This window comes from Phaseolus vulgaris, chromosome 3 (assembly GCF_000499845.2).
Source record: "Phaseolus vulgaris cultivar G19833 chromosome 3, P. vulgaris v2.0, whole genome shotgun sequence".
In the NCBI taxonomy this organism is placed as follows: Eukaryota; Viridiplantae; Streptophyta; class Magnoliopsida; order Fabales; family Fabaceae; genus Phaseolus; species Phaseolus vulgaris.
In genome coordinates, this window is record NC_023757.2 from 31,328,970 (window position 1) to 31,347,188 (window position 18,219).

The 18,219-nt window shown below is 32.6% G+C and overlaps 2 protein-coding genes across 2 annotated transcripts; both read left to right on the forward strand.

The window, feature by feature from the left end:
* Nucleotides 1-4,084: 4,084 nt before the first annotated feature.
* LOC137807121 (uncharacterized) lies at nt 4,085-13,048 on the forward strand. Its single transcript, XM_068607582.1, has 10 exons — nt 4,085-4,363; nt 5,090-5,146; nt 5,228-5,292; nt 6,262-6,472; nt 6,561-6,661; nt 12,051-12,105; nt 12,210-12,269; nt 12,350-12,400; nt 12,488-12,566; nt 12,705-13,048. The coding sequence occupies exons 1-10, from the start codon at nt 4,280-4,282 to the stop codon at nt 12,785-12,787; spliced, it is 846 nt and encodes a 281-aa protein (XP_068463683.1). The 5' UTR covers nt 4,085-4,279; the 3' UTR covers nt 12,788-13,048.
* Nucleotides 13,049-14,340: 1,292 nt separating this feature from the next.
* On the forward strand, nt 14,341-15,203 carry LOC137807119 (probable E3 ubiquitin-protein ligase RHA4A). The gene has a single exon (XM_068607580.1). The coding sequence runs from the start codon at nt 14,489-14,491 to the stop codon at nt 14,999-15,001; it is 513 nt and encodes a 170-aa protein (XP_068463681.1). The 5' UTR covers nt 14,341-14,488; the 3' UTR covers nt 15,002-15,203.
* The last annotated feature ends 3,016 nt before the right edge of the window (nt 15,204-18,219 follow it).

Sequence of the window (18,219 nt, forward strand, 5' to 3'; positions counted from 1 at the left end):
AGCGTGGGCTTAACCTTAAAAAAATTAAAATTTATTATTATTATTTTTTAATTTTTTTTAAGTTTGCGTGAGTATAACTCATGCTTTCCCACACTTTATTTTATTTTCTTTAATTGTGAAGGCTTAGCTGACACTATTTAGTGTCCACAAGTGCCACGTCACTTTCTTTTGCAGCTAAATGTACTTTTCTTGGTAATTGTCAAATGACTTTTTATTATAATATTTATATTGGTAAGACATATGTTTTAAGAGTGATAGTTTAATTGTGTGCATGTTTTATTTTTAGTCAAAATGATAAGTCACTTTTGTGTCTCAATTTTCATACCTTCCATCAAATATGTGTTTAGCGACTATATAACCTCATGTATTTGAAAAAATCATTTTGTTATTAGATGTATTGGAAAAAAAATACGCTACTAGAAAATTATTAAATAAAAATTAATTTTAGAAACAAAAATAATTAATTTTTATATGGACTAAATTAAATACTATTTTAGATATTAAAAAAAAGTATTTGTGTCTAAATTAGTTTCTATTATTAATAAATAATTTCTAAATTGATATTTAATTAGCTATCAAGATTTTAACTACCAATTATTTAGATTCTAAAATTGGTAGTCAAAACTTTTGGTAACTATTTATATACTACTTTAGAAACTATTTATCAATAATATAAATTAATTTAAATACCAATAATTTTTTTAATCTCTAAAATAGTATATAATTTAATCAATATATCAAATAATTATTTTTTTTCTAAAAATAATTTGATTTGTATTTAATAATTTTTTTCAGTTATATAAAATTAAAAGAAAATATTGCAATTGAAAAAATGTCATAACCCGTACAACTACATAATTTATTATACATCTAATTCTTTATTAATAGTAAAATATTAATAAAAATAATATTAGAAAAAAGTAATAATAAAAATAGTTTTTTCAATTTTTCAATCTTTATTTGCATCTTATTTTTTATTTCTTTATTTTTCTTTTCATAGCGTAGACAAAAGGAGAAAAAAGGAGAGTGGTAAAAGTTGGTCATTTGAATGAGTAAAGATGTAAGAATATTTTTAAAATAATGACACCCACCTTAGTTTTTTCACAGAGTTGAAGAAATGTGTAAAAAATAGTCGTAATAAAATCATTTTTACCAATTATGTTTGTTGAAATGTAACGTAAACTCTGAACCCTACAAGGTATAACATAACGTTGCCGATTTTAAACATTCAAATTAAGTAGGAATATTTGTTTCTTCCCACATCTCCATATACATTTATGAGATATCCCATACTAAATGTAAAAATGCATTTTTGTTCTTCTGTAAAAAAATAAATTAACTTTTAAAATTTCAATTTTTTATAATCTGATTATATAATCCGGAAGTTAAATATAAATTTGAAAAAAGACTTATGCATTATATAATCCAAAATATAAACTACACTTTAACTTTTTTAAAAAAAAGTATTTTTTAATACAAAAATTTATGGGATGACACAAGAACGTATGAAGGTGCACGAAGATGCAATCCACTTGCATAGAGTCTTGTAAGACACTTTTCATTTTGCACCCTAATTACTTGAATGTGCACCCAAGGGATTGTGAAATGGCCATAATATCTTCAGGTCAATTTATATATAGTCCCTGTTTTAATTTCTCTACCACCTTTCTTCTTCCTTAGTCGTCAGAATACCCTTTCATTTGTTGTGATTGTGTGTGAGAATCCTTGCCCATATTAGTATTTTCCTTCGAAGAATCGTTACCGACTTTATTGCACCGTTGTCAAAATAGAACAAGTTTGTTTTTGTGTTTTTCTCTTTGTTTTTGTTGGTGTTACATTTCTTTGGAATGGTTGACTTGGAACGTATTGAGATTATACAATTCATAACACATTTGAATTGGAGTCATAGAACTTAGTGAAGGCATAGATATCTTAGACTATAATTTTTCAAAAAAAGATCGAATATCATTAATGGAATGATTTGGCGTTTGGCAGAGATAGGATTAGGACCATAGGTGGGTCATCTCAGGCCGAAGCAAAATAGATACTAATGGCGATGATTCGTAGAAGAGATAGGGAACAATTTTCCCCGACATTCCGATGTGGATGTGTTGCCAACAACTCCAAGAGGACCAAGTAACATTTATGATTTGTTAACAACCTTTATGATACGTCATTGTTAGTCAGTTACACTAACCATGTCACTTTACAACTTTGGGAGGGTAAGGATCAAGACAAATTGAAGTTGGTCTGGCACAGACATAAGTTAGGTAAGTTTTGGGATCCCTCGTCCCAAAATTGAGTCTGTGATGCTTAACACCAGGTTGTTGCCACTATGCAACATTATTTATGAGACCACTTATTTCGGCCTTTGTAGAAAGGTGGCACTGCCACACCAACACTTTTCACCTCCCTATTGGTAAGATGACTATCACGTTGGATGTTATATTTTCTTTGTTGCATTCCCTTATAGTGGGACAAATATGTTCTTATGTGACATTGAATTTCACATCAACATTGTTAATGTTGGTTGAGCTCATTGGAGTGAAATTCGATGATTCCACGATAGAGTTAAGGCAATGTCATGACGCTCATATTAAATTTAGTTGGTTGCACAAAGTGTATGAGGAGTGCATCGTCCATCACAGATGGGACTATGCAACTTAGGCTTATTTGTTGTACCTTGTTAGATGCATTATTTTTGCTGATAAAAGTGTGACATTTGTTAATTTGTTGTACTTGTCTCTTTTTAATAATCTAAGGATGTGTGGTGGGTATGCATGGGAGCAGTCGAACTCACCGACATGTTTGACCAACTGGGGATGCTTCCTTTGCCTAGAAAAAAGTATATGAGAGATTATGTCATGCTTTTATAAGTAAATAATATACATAATTTGAAAATTTATATTTTTTTTCATTTGAAGATATCAATAATGATTTGTTCCTAATGGCACATGCGTGAATATTTGAGCACTTCTTATGGATGAGAATGAGGGATATGAATCCCATATATGAGGAGATTCTCCCTCGGGCACAATTGACATTGTGCGTGCCAAATAGATGATGTCACCTATGTTGGGGTGATCTAGACTTCGTACGATGACCATCATTCGAGTAGGTTGTTTGAGGTGATATCCTTGTTCTTGGGATATATTTGCCTTGAGAGACTTGCTCGCAAAATAATTTGTTGGAGTGTGTACTGTGTCAATATGGGTATAAGCATATGGATCCTCAACTTCCCCCTATTTGAAGGTGGTGTAGTCACTGTTATTGATGATCGATGGTCGCACTCTAATGACCACCTTGTTATTAGTGTAACATTAACTTCACATCCATTAGTCTATATAGGGATATATTATCACACCCGTGCATACTTACCAGGGCAGACGAAGATCAATCATCTATATTGCTACATTGTCTTTCACATAATCTGAATGATGATGAGACACAATTGGTCTCATAGTAGGAGCATGCTTTTTCGGTGATTAGTTTCTCTTGTTATGTCTATTGATATTTTAGTATAATTATTTGTGTTTAATATTTTAAGTGCATAATATAATTTCATTGAATGCAAGGTATATTTATGAAGATTATCGGTATTTGCATCACATGATTGAATACGAACATGTATTAGAAGACACACCAACATATGATGAAACCTAAAGTGCATTATAGTTAGCACGTGATGTCATAGATGGGGAATCGTTTACATAAGATATCCACATGAAGTACGAGACATGTGACACATATAGTTCTTAGATAGTTTCATATATACATAGATTTTGTAGTTTAAAATTAAAAAATATATTATAGGACTTCTAATCATTAATAATGACATTCTATTTTTTTATAACAAATGTGTGTGTGAATTTTATATTTGTCTAAAGTAATTTTATTTTTTATGAAACAATTTACAAATAATTAGAAAAGAATTAAAAAATATCAACTGTCGAAATTCGTTTTTTTTTTTTCAATTTTGGATAACACAATCTAAAATGCAATTTTGAAAGAATTTTGAAAGGATAAAATTGGAATTTCAGTACATATGGGAGAATATTGGGGGTGCAGAATGTAATTCTTCCTTGCAAGATCCTCTTGTATTATTTTTCCTAAAAAAATATTAGGTCCAAGAAAAATCACAATCTTCATTCAACCAAAAAAGAATTATTGTTGTTATTCCTGATCCTCCATTTGGAGAAATGAATCGTGACTCTGTGATTTGATCAGCAGAGAGGGAGAGAGAGAGAGATTGAAATTTGGAAGCGGAAAGAGAAAGATCATGTCAACAGCAGAACCTCCTCAATTCCAAGAAGCAGCGCGATGCGTTGTCTGCAATTGCGGTTTCAACACCTTCAGAAGAAGGGTACATCTCTCATCTTCTTCACCTTCGTTCCCAATTTCGATCGGAATTTTCCGCTTTTTAATTCTATTATGTTATGCCCACTCTTTGGATGTGTAATAAACTTTACGAACACTCTGCTGTTTGTTAGCGATTTTGCGATCATCTTGATGCAAAATAGTCGGTGTTTGAATCGGTTGGATAGGTTAGTGTTTTTATTTTAGGAATGAGAACGAAGTTTATTAGTTAATAATGTAAGATCAAGAATGGTAATTTTTATTAAATGCTTATTGAAGGTGCACAACCCTTGGGATTTAAGTTCTCCCAAATTTACAATGCTTGCTACTTATTGCTGATTTAAGATTCCATACAGAATGAGCCATGGTTATATATTAAACGTCGTATTGGTCATGGTGCGTAGGAGTTGGTTAATCAATATATGCGTCGACCTTTTTTTTGGTTAGGCATGGAGTCGGGTAGGCATGAAGTTTAATTTATATATATTTTTAGTGTTCTAGACAAACACTTGATAAGAACTTATCTTATGCTCATGTTATATCAATGAATAAGGTAATGTGGTGAGAATAAAATAGTGGAAATTTTTTGGACGTCTCTGTAAAATATTCCATACTTATGTGTATATAAACCAAGTCCAAACTCTGCTATTTCACGTGAAATTCAGTTCACTGAAAAATTTCCAGTATTGGAAAGTGACTATACTGTATACTTGTGTATAATGTATATATGCAGCACCACTGTAGATCCTGTGGGAGAACATTGTGCAGTGAACATTCATCAAATCAAATGGTATGCTTGTGTATAATGCTTCGGATATTAATGCCAGTGTTATCCTTGATGAATTTCATGTAACGATATACTTCTTTCTAGGCTTTACCACAATTTGGCATTTACTCAAATGTCCGAGTATGTGCTGATTGTTTCAACAACTCAGGGTAAATTACTTTCTCACAACTTCATAGCATGTGCTTTTTATTGTTTTTCAATAATCATTTGGGTTCATGGCATTTTAAAAGAACCATTTGAGTAACCTCAAAATTTAATTTATTTTCCATCTTGTTTAGTTGAACTTGTGATCTGTTTAAGCATAAATGCATGACTTAACTATTGAAGTTTTTTCTAGGCTATTTACCCTAAATACACCGGATCTCTTTATTTGATTTGGAAAGTCTCCAAGCTCAAGCAGTTTTGGAATAGTATTTCTTTTGTCTTTTTGGTGGGGAAAGTCTTTTTATCCTAATGGATATGGCAAAATGTTAATTGAAAAAGTTGTGTGCATGCTTTTTCTTATAAAAGAATAAAGTCATCAAGATGAGGAGAAGGGTATTACGAAGTGTTAGGAGGATTAAAGTTTCTCCTTGGAAAAGAAAAAAAAGGGAAGGTAGAGGGAGAGAAAATAGAACACATCAATGAAAAAAGTTACCCAATCCTTCCCTCAACATATTTTTAACAGGGAAAACCCTTTTCCAAAGACCATTACAAAATAGAGAGGCTGAGAGCGTAGTCTTACAAAAGTTACGTGGAGTAATAATATAAATTATTTAGCATGAAAAAAGGTCTCATGATAAACATTCAAACTTTTATTTCACTCACAATAATGGATTGGAAATGCATATCCCCCAACCTCTGGGACAGCATAATGCATATCTTATTTATCAGAATTATCCTTTTTTTTTTACTCTGAAGGGCCATTGGCCCAATTGTCTAAATGAAAGGAAAACGTCCTCTTGTTTTTTTTTTCTTTTACTTCCATTTGTTTATGTTTCTCTTTTTATTTGTCAATTTGGCTTTCCTCTACTAGTATTTTCTTTTTCTTTTTCTTTTGTAAAAATATCGCTATTTTCTACACAAGACCAATATTATTTAGGAATTAATTATACATTACATATTCTCCGTGGGCAAAGGTCTGGAAAGGATGTACCACAGGGTTCTTCGGGCAGAGCTAACAGTGTGACGGATACAATTTCTAAATTGGATATTAATGCTAATGTTGATTCAAAATCCATAGCAACTGCAGAGAATAATCTTGTATCAGACATTAAAGAGTGTAAGTGTGGAATGCCACTTTGCATCTGTGAAGCTCCCGCCCCTTCCTCTGATGCACCCTCCCAACAGGTAATAATTCTTAATATCATATGCATATTTTCTTTTTTGTTTGCACAATTTGCAGACTCATAATTTTTCTGTCTATCCTCTGTTACAGAGGAAACCCAGTCCAGTTATTGCAGCTCCATCAAATCCTAAACCTAAGAAAACAGACACTGCTCCGAAAAATAGAAGCTCCAGTTCAACTAGCAAATTTAGGTAAGGACTGATTAATTCATATCTATTTTTGCTGAAGTGAAATTGAATTTTCAGTTGACCTGAAATTATATATGGTGTGTGTGTGTGTGAGAGAGAGAGAGAGAGAGTGAGAGAGAGTGAGAGAGAGAGAGAGCATGGGATGAATTATGCATGTTTAAACAACAGAAACACTATTGATTTATAAGAGAGAAAACATAATTACAAAATATTCAGTTACCCTATTTTGAGCTAATAATTTAAATATCGAATCAATCTAATTAATCCTAATAACAACCGTTACTATATTTACAAGATTCTAAAACTCTCGTCTAGAGCTGGAGTATGTAGGTCATACACACCAAGCTTGTTTCATATGTAGTTAATTCGAGGACCCCCTAGTGACTTATTGAATATATCTACTAGTTGATCACGGGAATTGTCAAAACTAATAGTTATTTCCGTGGATATGATGGGATGATCAACTTCAATATGCTTCGTCCTTTCATGGAATACTAGATTGAGGCAATGTACATGTTGACCTGGTTATCACATATAAGAGACAATTATGTAACTTTCCCAAACTTTAGTTCCTAAAGCAATTGTTTGAGCCATATAAGCTCTTGATTGGCTATAGCCATAGTTCATACTCCGCCTCCGCATTGGACCTGTCTACAACATTGTGCTTCTTGCTTTTCTAAGAGACAATGTTATCCTTGACAAATATACAAAACCTAGAAATGGACCTTTTATCAATGGTGGAGCTTACCTGGTATGCATCAAGATATCTGACAACTCAAGTGTATCCTTTGTCTTTGAACAAAATATCCTTTCCTAGATCTCCTTTAATGTATTGATCAATGTGAGTCACTGTGTTCCAATATTCCTTACATGGAGAGTTGAGGAATTGACTTACTACACTTATTGTGAATAAGATATTTGGAAGGGTAATAATAAGGTAGTTCACCTTTGTGATATCAAGATCTTTCATTTGGAAAAGGCTTGAAGAGATGTTTCTCCACCTTTGTGATGTCGAGATGATCAACATAAACAACCAGATAGATACAACTATGATTAAAAACAGAATGGTCAACCTCATTCTTAGTCATAGCAAATTGTTGAATCATTATATTGAATCTATTGAACCATGCTTTGGATGGTTGTTTGAGGCCCTATAAAGGTTTTTGCAATTGACATACAAGACCAAAAAACTCCTGTTGAGCAACAAAGCAAGGAGGTTCCTCAAGCATATTACCATCTTAAAAAAAATTCTTGATGTCCAATTGATATAGAGGCCAATGATGAATGGAAACTATAGACAAGAGTAGTCGCATAAAAGGCACCTTGGCAACGGGAGAAAAAATATTCCCATAATCCAATCCAAGATATGAGTATAGTCTTTTTTGTGATGAGATGAGTCTTAAGTTGGCCATTGTTGTGTATTGACCAACCTTGACTATATACACCTATAACCAACCAACCATTGACTTCCTTGTTGGTAGAGGAACATGGTTCAAAGTCCTATTGCTCTCTATAATGCAAACATCTTGTTTATTATTGCTTATTTTTATCTTGGATGGACAAAGACTTCAGTTGTATTCTTAGGAATAGAAGAAGAGGACAAGGAAGAAAGACAAGAATACTAGAAAGTAGAAACATTACAATGACTCGAAAAAGTATAAGGAGAAGCATGTTTATGAGTAGAATGTATACTTTTTTTAGAGTAATAGAAATTATTTACTCAGGAGTCGGGACTGGAGGATGAGATGAATGAGTTGGCTCCAAAGGTGAGTTTGTGGTGTTGTTAGTGCTAGTTAGCAGCTGCATAGGATGGGTACAGTGTTGATAGACTTGAAAAGGTGAAGATGGATCTGGAAGGAGTTGAGACTCCTTCAGAGGACAAAAATGTACCAATATAGTCGTAATTGAAGAAGTTTTGGATGTAGATGGTTCACGCCAAAAAAAAGTAACCATTTGAAAGAAGGTGACGTCAACAAAGATGAAATGCCTGCGAAGAGTATGAGAATAACACTTGTACCGTTTTTGAGATCTTGGACACCCACATTTATGAGACCAAGGAGAGTTTGTAAATCCTAGAGTCAAGAGCATGAGCAAAACATGTAGAACCAAAGACCCGAGATGGTAAAGGATTGAGAGAGAGTGGTAAAGATATAGAACTTGTTGAGGGATTTACCTTTTAGAATGGAGGAAGACACAAAGTGGATAAGATATCACGTAATAAGTATTGCATTACCGAAGAAATGATAAAGGACATGAAAGCAGAGAAGAAGAGTTCGTGTGGTATAAAAATGTCAATTTTGCATTAACTCCATTTTGTTGGAGTATGAGGACAACATGTTTGATGTAATACACCATGAGACGTCATAAGGTGTGAAACTGAGTAATCCGATACTCGTTCATTATCACTTTATAAGGTGTGAATATGGGTACTAAATTGATTGTTGATTTTAATTAAAAATAACTCTAAACAATCTTTCAATAAATATAACTACATACAACAATTAAACTTATCTATATAAGTAACTAAATGTCTTGACCCTAATGTAGAGGAAATACTACTCAAACTCCAAACTTTTGAATGCACCAAAACAAAAGGGGACGAAGCCTAACTAATAGTGCGGCTAAAAATAGAACTTTGGTTATGCTTACCCAATTAACATGACTCACAAAAATCTAACTTAGAAAGACTAGGGATTGATTGTTTCAACTTATTAAGACTTGGATATCCTAACTGATTGTGAACCAATGGGGATGTTGTTGCCAATCCAACAAGATAAGGCCTATTGAGCTAATAGAGACTATGAGTCTCACATCTAAAGTTAGTTGTTCACCCACGTTCTTTGCTCCTACAAGAAAGTAATCTTTAGCAAAAAAATGACACAATTAAGAGATTGTGTTAGTTGATTGATGGACAATAAATTAAGGGAAGTCCTAGGGACATAAAGGACACTATGAATAGAAAGAGAAGGAATATGATAGACAATACCAACACTTCGGGATTGTGTGTAAGAACCATTTACCATGGTGACAAAGGGTTAATAACCAAAAGTAGTAAGTGAAGAAAAAATAAATTTATTGCCAATGATACGATGACTCAAAATCAAGGACCCAAGAGCCTAAAAAGTGTGAGATGCCATCGTAGGAATTACTATTTCGTGCAATAGTAGCAATGGAGCCAACCTAACGATGTTCGTACCATTTCAGGAAGTTGTTATAGAAAGGTGATGAGACTAAATAAAAAATCAACAGAGAAGTCGAAGCTAAAGAGGAGGACTAGAACTCTGAGCGACCTAGAAAGTTCAAGAAGGTTAACCATGCAAAGTTTATCAATTGTGTGTCCCAACCTTTGACAATGTTTGCATCAAGGTCCTCCTTTGCCCCCTTTATGTAGTAAAGGTATGTTAGTTAGAGACTAAATTAGAAGAGTCAAGTGAAATAGGAAGGGGCTAAGATTCAAAGGAAGCTTTGGTAGGAACACGAAGGAGAGTCGCCCAGGTACTGTCCATGATAGCTTCCGTGGGGCTACCTAGGATTTGAGCACAAACATGAGAATACTTTATGGGTAAATCATATAGGGCCGAGGATATGAAAAACTTCTAATGATTTTGAAGTTGTGCTACAAGAGTAGAAGCAGAGACCTTGCCAAATGAATTAACATAGAATCCTTAATCTGACAACCCTATGGATGGTCATGAGATCTTCAAAATCCTAATAGAGTCTCTGACAAGTGTTTGTAGAAAGTTGTTTGGCCTATGTCTGAATAGCTTTAAAGGTTTTGTGAGTGTGTAGTACATGGCGAAGAGATGGGTTAATGGTGGCTTAGATGGTACAAGACAACTAAGTTCGACCTTCTTCCATGGAGGATGATCTACTGAGGAAAAAGTTTTATTTTGTTTTTGTGAGATGTGTATCATTTTGAATAAGCCAAAGTTCAATGAGAAGCCCATGAGAAGTAGTTCTTACCATCCAATTGCTCAGATGAGAGTGATATAGTGACATGACTAGTAAAAAACTGAGTGTCAAACTTCGCAGTGCTAGAGGTAGCCATTAGTCAACAAGAAGAGAGAAAATGCCAAATAGTAATAATGGCAAAAAATGGGATAAAATAGTCGCAAGGAGATGTCCAAACACCAAACCGAGACCATATCTAAATAGAAGAAAGATTGATGAACAAATCCCAGTTGATAGTGTTAGGAATAGACACTACTAGATGCGTTGTCGCACAGATTGGATTTGGCAGCTTGTGGGAGAAACACACATGGGTAGAGGCAGTGTGCATGGGTGCATTTTCAACCTTTGGTGGGAATAGACTAGTCTTGAGGAGACAAAGTCCATGGTGTGGTTGCTCGTCAGAAAAGACTAGTGGTGGTGGCAAGAATAGAGATGCCAAAACATTGATGAAAAAATAAAAAAGATTCTGATGAACAGTGGGTTTATCGTGATATCTTGGAATCAGCATTTGTTAGGCTCTAGATCAAGAGAGCATATGATGAATTTTGTGTGTATAGACCATAACGGAGCTATTGAATTTATGGGAGAAAAGTATTCAATTACCATATTTTAGACTAATAACATATATATATATATATATATATATAGAATCAATCTAATTAATCTTAATATACACGTTACTATATTTACAAGATTCTAACAGTATTATCGTATATTAAGTATTCCTTGGCTAAGATGGTAACTGGGAAGTCATAGGCATTTTCCCTGACCTGTCATCCGAAACCCATAAGCTGAAAAGGCAAGCAATTCCTAGAAAATTAAGGAATGGATTAATGTTGGAATATTCTGGACTGGAATTATAATCTAGCCTAGATACCATAATGGTTGTTTGCTATTTATTCTTATGTTCCTTGTGAATATGAGAGATGAAGTACATTCATCTGGAAAATTTAGTTTTTTTAATATACTGACATTTCTTCAAGATACTGCATTTATGAAGTAATCACGAGTCTCATTATGCCTAAGCTAAGCTCATAGGCTGTTGACCTCTAATTCATGAGTTCTCATGCATTTAATTTGTCACTTATTTGTATCCGATACTCTAAAATGTTTTACTGATACTTATCAATTCAATCTATGAAGCACTAATTCTTTTATGATGTCAATATTCATAAAAAAAATATTTTGACAATGTCTAAGAAATGTAATTTTAATTTGTATTTGCACAATTGTAATTATATATTTATTATGTTTTTAGAATTTTTGTAAATTTTTAAATGTGTATCTGGCATGTATCATATTTTTGTTATTTTTAAAATAAGCATATTGTCGTTGTATCAGATAAGCATCATATCCCTGCATCATAGTTCATGAATTAATTTTGCTCTTTAGTGTTTTCTTATTATGTTATTATTTGATAGTTTATGATGTAAATTTACAGTTCTATGAATGGTACCTCAGACAGACCTCAAAGTGATTATGAAGTTAGTGGAGAGGTAAATGTTTTTGTTGTTTAAATTTAAACAATTACTTCTCTACATTGTGCAAAACGATATTGGGAACTGAAAATCATATGTTGAATTAACTGTGACGCTTTCAGGGTTTAAGAGAAGCAATAAAAAATGGTGACATTGGTGCTGTTAAGAAACTTCTTAATGAGGTTTGTCACTTTCAAAATAGACACATACCTTTATAGGTTATATTTTTGGAAGTAGTATTCATGGATTCTGAAATGTGCAGGGTGTGGATGCAAATTACAAGGACAAACAAGGACTGTCTTTATTACATTTGGTACCTGTCTCACTCTTTTGCCCATGGTTGTGCGCTTGCATATTTTCTTGATCATATGGTGTTCACCAATTTTAATATCCTCTGTAGGCTGCAGTCTTCAATCAAACTGATATAGTTTTCACTCTCATGGATTCGGGGGCAAGCCTGGAGCACAAGAATGCACAAGGTAATTGATCTTTTCCCTTCCCAGAATTCAGCCGCTTAATTTATTGTTTTGCTGTTCTTTGTAAGAAATATCTCAAAAATATAAAATACGCAGCAAAATTGCTGTATGAAAATCCTAACCGACTGTTTCTTTGTTCAGGAGAAACACCTTTAGATTGTGCACCAGCTACATTGCAATACAAAATGCGAAAAAAGATGGAAGAAGGGGGAGCAATGGTCTAAAGCATTTGAACAATCTATTACTTTTATTTCTTATCTTTTTACGCAGTGCTCCCCAAAGAGAGCTTCAAATATTACCACTGTCTAAAAGTTCTCCGTTGCCAGAACAAAAAATATCTGCTTATGATGTATAACCGTGACAGAGATGGAGTTCAATTCATCTTTCTGAATTGGCAATAACACATCTTTATCAGTGACTCAAATCAGGCAGTGTCCAGTTTGTAAATTTCTTTGGTTAATGGACATCAGAGCATTCTTTTAGCATGCTTCTATGTGTTATTAAGCTGAGCTTTCTTGCTTTCTTCCACCGCATGCAGTCATAAATGAGGAACTCTAAAAACTAAAAGGTTTTTAGGTATGATGTGGTATGAAAATCCCATTTCATGCCCCTGCAATTTCTTCTCTCTTCTGTTGCAAGCAATGAGTCATAGTTGACTGTGGTGCTCTCCCTTTGTGGCGTAATCCGGCACTTTCGCTCCTCCACTAAGAGCACCCTTTCCTGTTTGTCATGTTCATCGTACTTCTTAATCAAATGGGGTAATGAACTGTACATAGGTTGGATCCGAGTAGGATGTTAGGAATCTACACATGCAATGGGACCACTATGACGTTTCATGATCATGTGAAAAAGCAACCTGACTATTGTTCCCTTTATCTTTCACCTAACAAATCCCATTATTTTAACAACTGAATCCAATTATGCCCGAAATTGATGGCATCGAAAAGTTCATTAATCAATTTTTTTTTTCAAAGTTAAAAGGCAATTATGTCACCCAATGTTTCAAGAAACTTTCAACTTGAAAGCACGTTGATTTGCTACATTAAAATAAGTATTTGAAACCGTGTTTTATTTTCTCCTTTTACCCATTCACACCTAGTTTTAGTGCGTAAATATCTACAATTAAGATGATAGTTTTTTTATAAAAGTCTAACCAATTTATTATAAAAAAAAATCTATAATTAGATTACAGTGTAAATTTCTTTACACCCTGGTAGTACAGAAGTTATACTCCTAAAAAAAGTGAGTTGATTGTAATTCTTTGAGATGCCATGCAGAAGTGTTATATCTAAAAATAGAGAAACAAAAAGACATCAATGCTAATTAATAGAGAATGGGAAGATCCATTTTGATAGTGGATGACGCAACTGTGTTAGCTGTGAATAACCATCTCATTCTTTGTTTACTAAAAAAGCATGGCTTAACCCATACCTCACACTCCTCCTGATGACACGCGGTAGAGTCTGAAGGACTAGTCGGTGACCTTTTATTCTTAATCACAAAAGGACGGTGGATAATCTTTAACAAAACAATAACAAAAAAAAACAATCATAATTTGAAACAGTACTCATAAATTGACAACCCAATCATAATTTGAAAGAGTAATTTTTTTTTAAAATTGCGTAATTTTAAAATAGTAATGATCAAATTAGTATATTTTGTAGAACTAGTATATTTTGTATAATGAAAGTGACATTTTTCAATTTGAAAAAGCATAACAAGAAAGAACGTAGAAGTGAGTGAAAGTAAAGTAAAAGGAAAGGCAAAGAGAAAGCAGAAAGAAAAGAAACAGGCTCCACTATAGCACCACTCCCTTCTGGGCTTTATAAAAAAAGCCACAGAACTCATTACAACTTCCCCCTTTTCCCTTTCTTCTCTCTCTCACATACATTTTCTTCCTCCATCCATCTTCATAGCTGCTTCCAATGGGGTTCTACGTTGAAGACCCTCTCTCTGGCTTCACAATAGGACAGGCCATATACGAGGCAGCTCTCATCATTGCAGTTCTGAGATGGGTCTTATGCTTCCTCTTCACACTCATCAACGACACAAGAACAAGCTCTGAAGACACCCCACCTCAATCTTGTCCTCAGACCACAAGAGACAGGGACAGCACCCTTGTGCTCACCACCTTCGGGGAGATTAAGGAGAGGCTCCCACACACAGAGGACACGTGTGCGGTTTGCCTCAACCAGCTGGAGGTGGAGGACGAGGTTCGGGAGCTCATGAACTGTTACCACGTGTTCCACAGAGAGTGCATAGACAGATGGTTGGAGCATGAGCACGAGAATCACAACCCCACCTGTCCACTCTGCAGAGCCCCTTTGCTGAGTTCTTGCTGCCACCACAACTCCGCCACTTCTCAGCCTCCTCCTCAGCCTAGTTGGGCTGTGGAGAGACTTCTCTATCTCTTTGGGGATGATTTGCTACCTTGTTAGTTGTTTTTTTTTCTAGAATATTGTGCACAAAAATAGCTTAGCCAAATATTCATTATTTGTTATCTTCACCTTACCCTTGTATCCTCTATCCTCTTATGTATATGTTGCTGCAACAAAATAACTAGGACATTCACTACCTTCTCCTTCTCTGTATATATATTCATATATTTTTCACATTTTACTTATATTTCTTTCCCTCTTCGATTCTTTGATTCTTATGGTTTCTGATTACTGTAAAAGGAACAATTGCTTTCTTGTTCTGATATACTACGATTAATTGGATCACGATTTAAGCTGTCTCTAAGTGAAAATTAATGTTGTTCAAATCAAATTGAATAGGCTAATTCAATTGGTTTATCTGTTTGGTGACCGATTCACGTGGATGGTTAGATAAACCAGTTGGAACTCGAACTAAATGGTGGTTGAACTGGTTTGAGGCATGGAACTTGTTAAATAAACCAGCTTTTAGTGTAAGTCTCAAGATAAAATTAAACATAAGACCTGATGATTGATTCAGGTAACATTACTATACCTCGTTTCATTTATTACATAATTTTGTCATTCTAAGGAAAATCTTCAGTGTGTTTCTTCACAGGAGTTTTTGTTTTACATGTTTCTTCCATTAGAATGTGTAGAAGCAGTTCTTATATCAGAACTTGGAGGAATAAAACGCATTTGTAGATTAGATAAATGATTAGACAGTCTTCAATAACCGAGTATAAAGGTTCGGTTTTGAAAATACCCATTTGCTCTGCAAAAACAAATCGCTTTTTATTTCAAAGGTTTAAGAGCGATAGGTAAATATCATCACTCACTTCTTCATTTTCTCATGTTTCTTTTTCTTTCTGTCCTTTCACAGCCACTCTTTTTCTCTTGTATTTTATTTTTCTCCTTTATCTTTACAGTGTCCCTCACATCTTTCACTTTCATTTACTTCGTTTTTTCTTCCTTCTCTTTCGATCTATCTCTCGAGTCACACCCCACAAAGGGCATCAGAGGATCATTGTTCTTCCTTTCCTTTTGAGACTCTTTTTACACATCTTTTATTTATCAAGTGCTGCATTGCATGTAGTTCCACTGAGTAGAGTGAGTAATGAAATTTAGGCGCATTTCATAAAATAATATAATAAAAAGTGTTGATGCTACCTATCTATCTCATATGTTGAAAACTAACACCGAATTACTTTATATTACAATTGTTAAAATTACAATTGTTAAAAGTAGAAGTAGAAATTATCTTTTAATGAAAGATGAACTCATATGAGGAGGTGGAGAAAGTTTGAAAGGTTGTGAATTAGTGCATTTTAATATCCACTTGTCAAAGTAAGATTTTTTTTTTTTTTTAGAAAATGTTATTTTGACAAGTGTAAATTAAAATTCATTAGATTACCACGATAATTTAACCAATCAATTTCAGTAAAAATGTTTTTTTTTTCAGTTATAATCTAGTACATGATTATCAACCTATTATTAGTTATTTTTTTATGAATATAAATTTTTTCTCTCATCTTGTTTCTCATTGGGTAAAAAATATATTGGTACATACATAATATATTTACAACCCAACACTATGTTCTAGATTACAATTATTAAAAGTAGAGGGAAAAACTAAAATGTGTGTTGATAAGAGAATGAGAAATTTTGAAAGGTTATAAAATGGTGTTTTTGACTTGTCTAAATAACATTTTTTATCAACAAGACCTTTCTTCCTATTTCAATAATTATTTAAATATATTTTTATAAAAAAATAAAAATCACAATAATATCTACACCCACCACTAATTCAGTATTTCTTTTAAAAAAATAAAAAATGAAAATGATATTATAAAAATATCAATGTTAAAAAGATAAACCTTTTTAGTGTCAAATATTAAAAAATAAATTATTATGATTGTGTAAATATCTATTCAAAATGTTAAATAACAATTCAATAAAAATCAAATAATTATATAATAAAAAAAATCAAATGTATTAATTCGATGAAATTGATGATTATATTTTTTGAAATACAATATATTATTTGAACAAATCATAAAGAAAAAAATGTCTAATCAAGATTATAAAAAAATATATACATTAAATATTTGAGTAAACTTAGTAAATATTAAACTATTGAAAGAAAAGTTAATGAAAATTTTGTAGAAAAACAAAAATTCTTTAAATGAAATAAAAGTAAAGGTCAAAGAGAATAGAGAAAATAATATCATAAACTAAGGATTAAACATTTGAGATTGAAAGGTAAAAATAAATAAAAAATATTAAAAAATAGTAAGAATAATTGAATGTGTGTTTATAAATAGTTTAATTCAATGAAACTGTATTTCTTGAAATGTAATATGCTAATACATTAGTTGAACATGAAATCAAATAAAGAAAAAAATGTAGATTAGAGAGAAAAGAGAAAAATTATATAATTTTATATATTACTTAATAAACTATGAGTGTTTTAATAAATTATGAGTGTTTTAATAAATTAAAACAAATACATGTATGAGAATAAAGACAACAATTAGAACAAGTATAAGGATGAAGATCAAACAAATATATACGTAACTATCATCATCTTCATATACAAGTTAAAAATAAATAAATATTACACATATCCATATTTGTATTTAACCAATAAAAAGAGTATCTATCAAAATAAGTTCAAATAATACTCAATATATTTATTTATCATCATCGTGACAAAAATATATATGTATTTATCATCATCTTTTAAGTAATTATCCTCTTGTAACATTTAAAAGCATGAAATCTTCTCTAGCTTTTGGAATAAAGCACGATTCATTACTTTATTTATTGAGCAAGTATAGAATAATGGATATTAGTGACATAAGAAAAGAACAAGTGAGTGCAAAATTCAAATGGACGTCATATTCTAATTTTTAATTACAAGTAACCATAGATAAAGGAAGTCGTAGAAGATTGTTAATTAATCACGATTAGGGTTATATGATGGAGACATTTTGCTTTCTTAGATGAAAATGTAAGTGGGTGCTGACATTAAAAAATACGAAACTTCAACAACAGCTGAATAGAGATCACAAATATTGTTCTGCCCTGCTTTTGCAGCAAACAAAATGATGAGCAAGATTACACTAAGTTGGGATAATAACAAAAGTAAAAAGATGGGAGAACCACCAAATCATATTTAATCTAAAGTCATTCCAAGAAAAAGAGGTTCACTAAATCAACTATTCAAAACCAACTTTAAA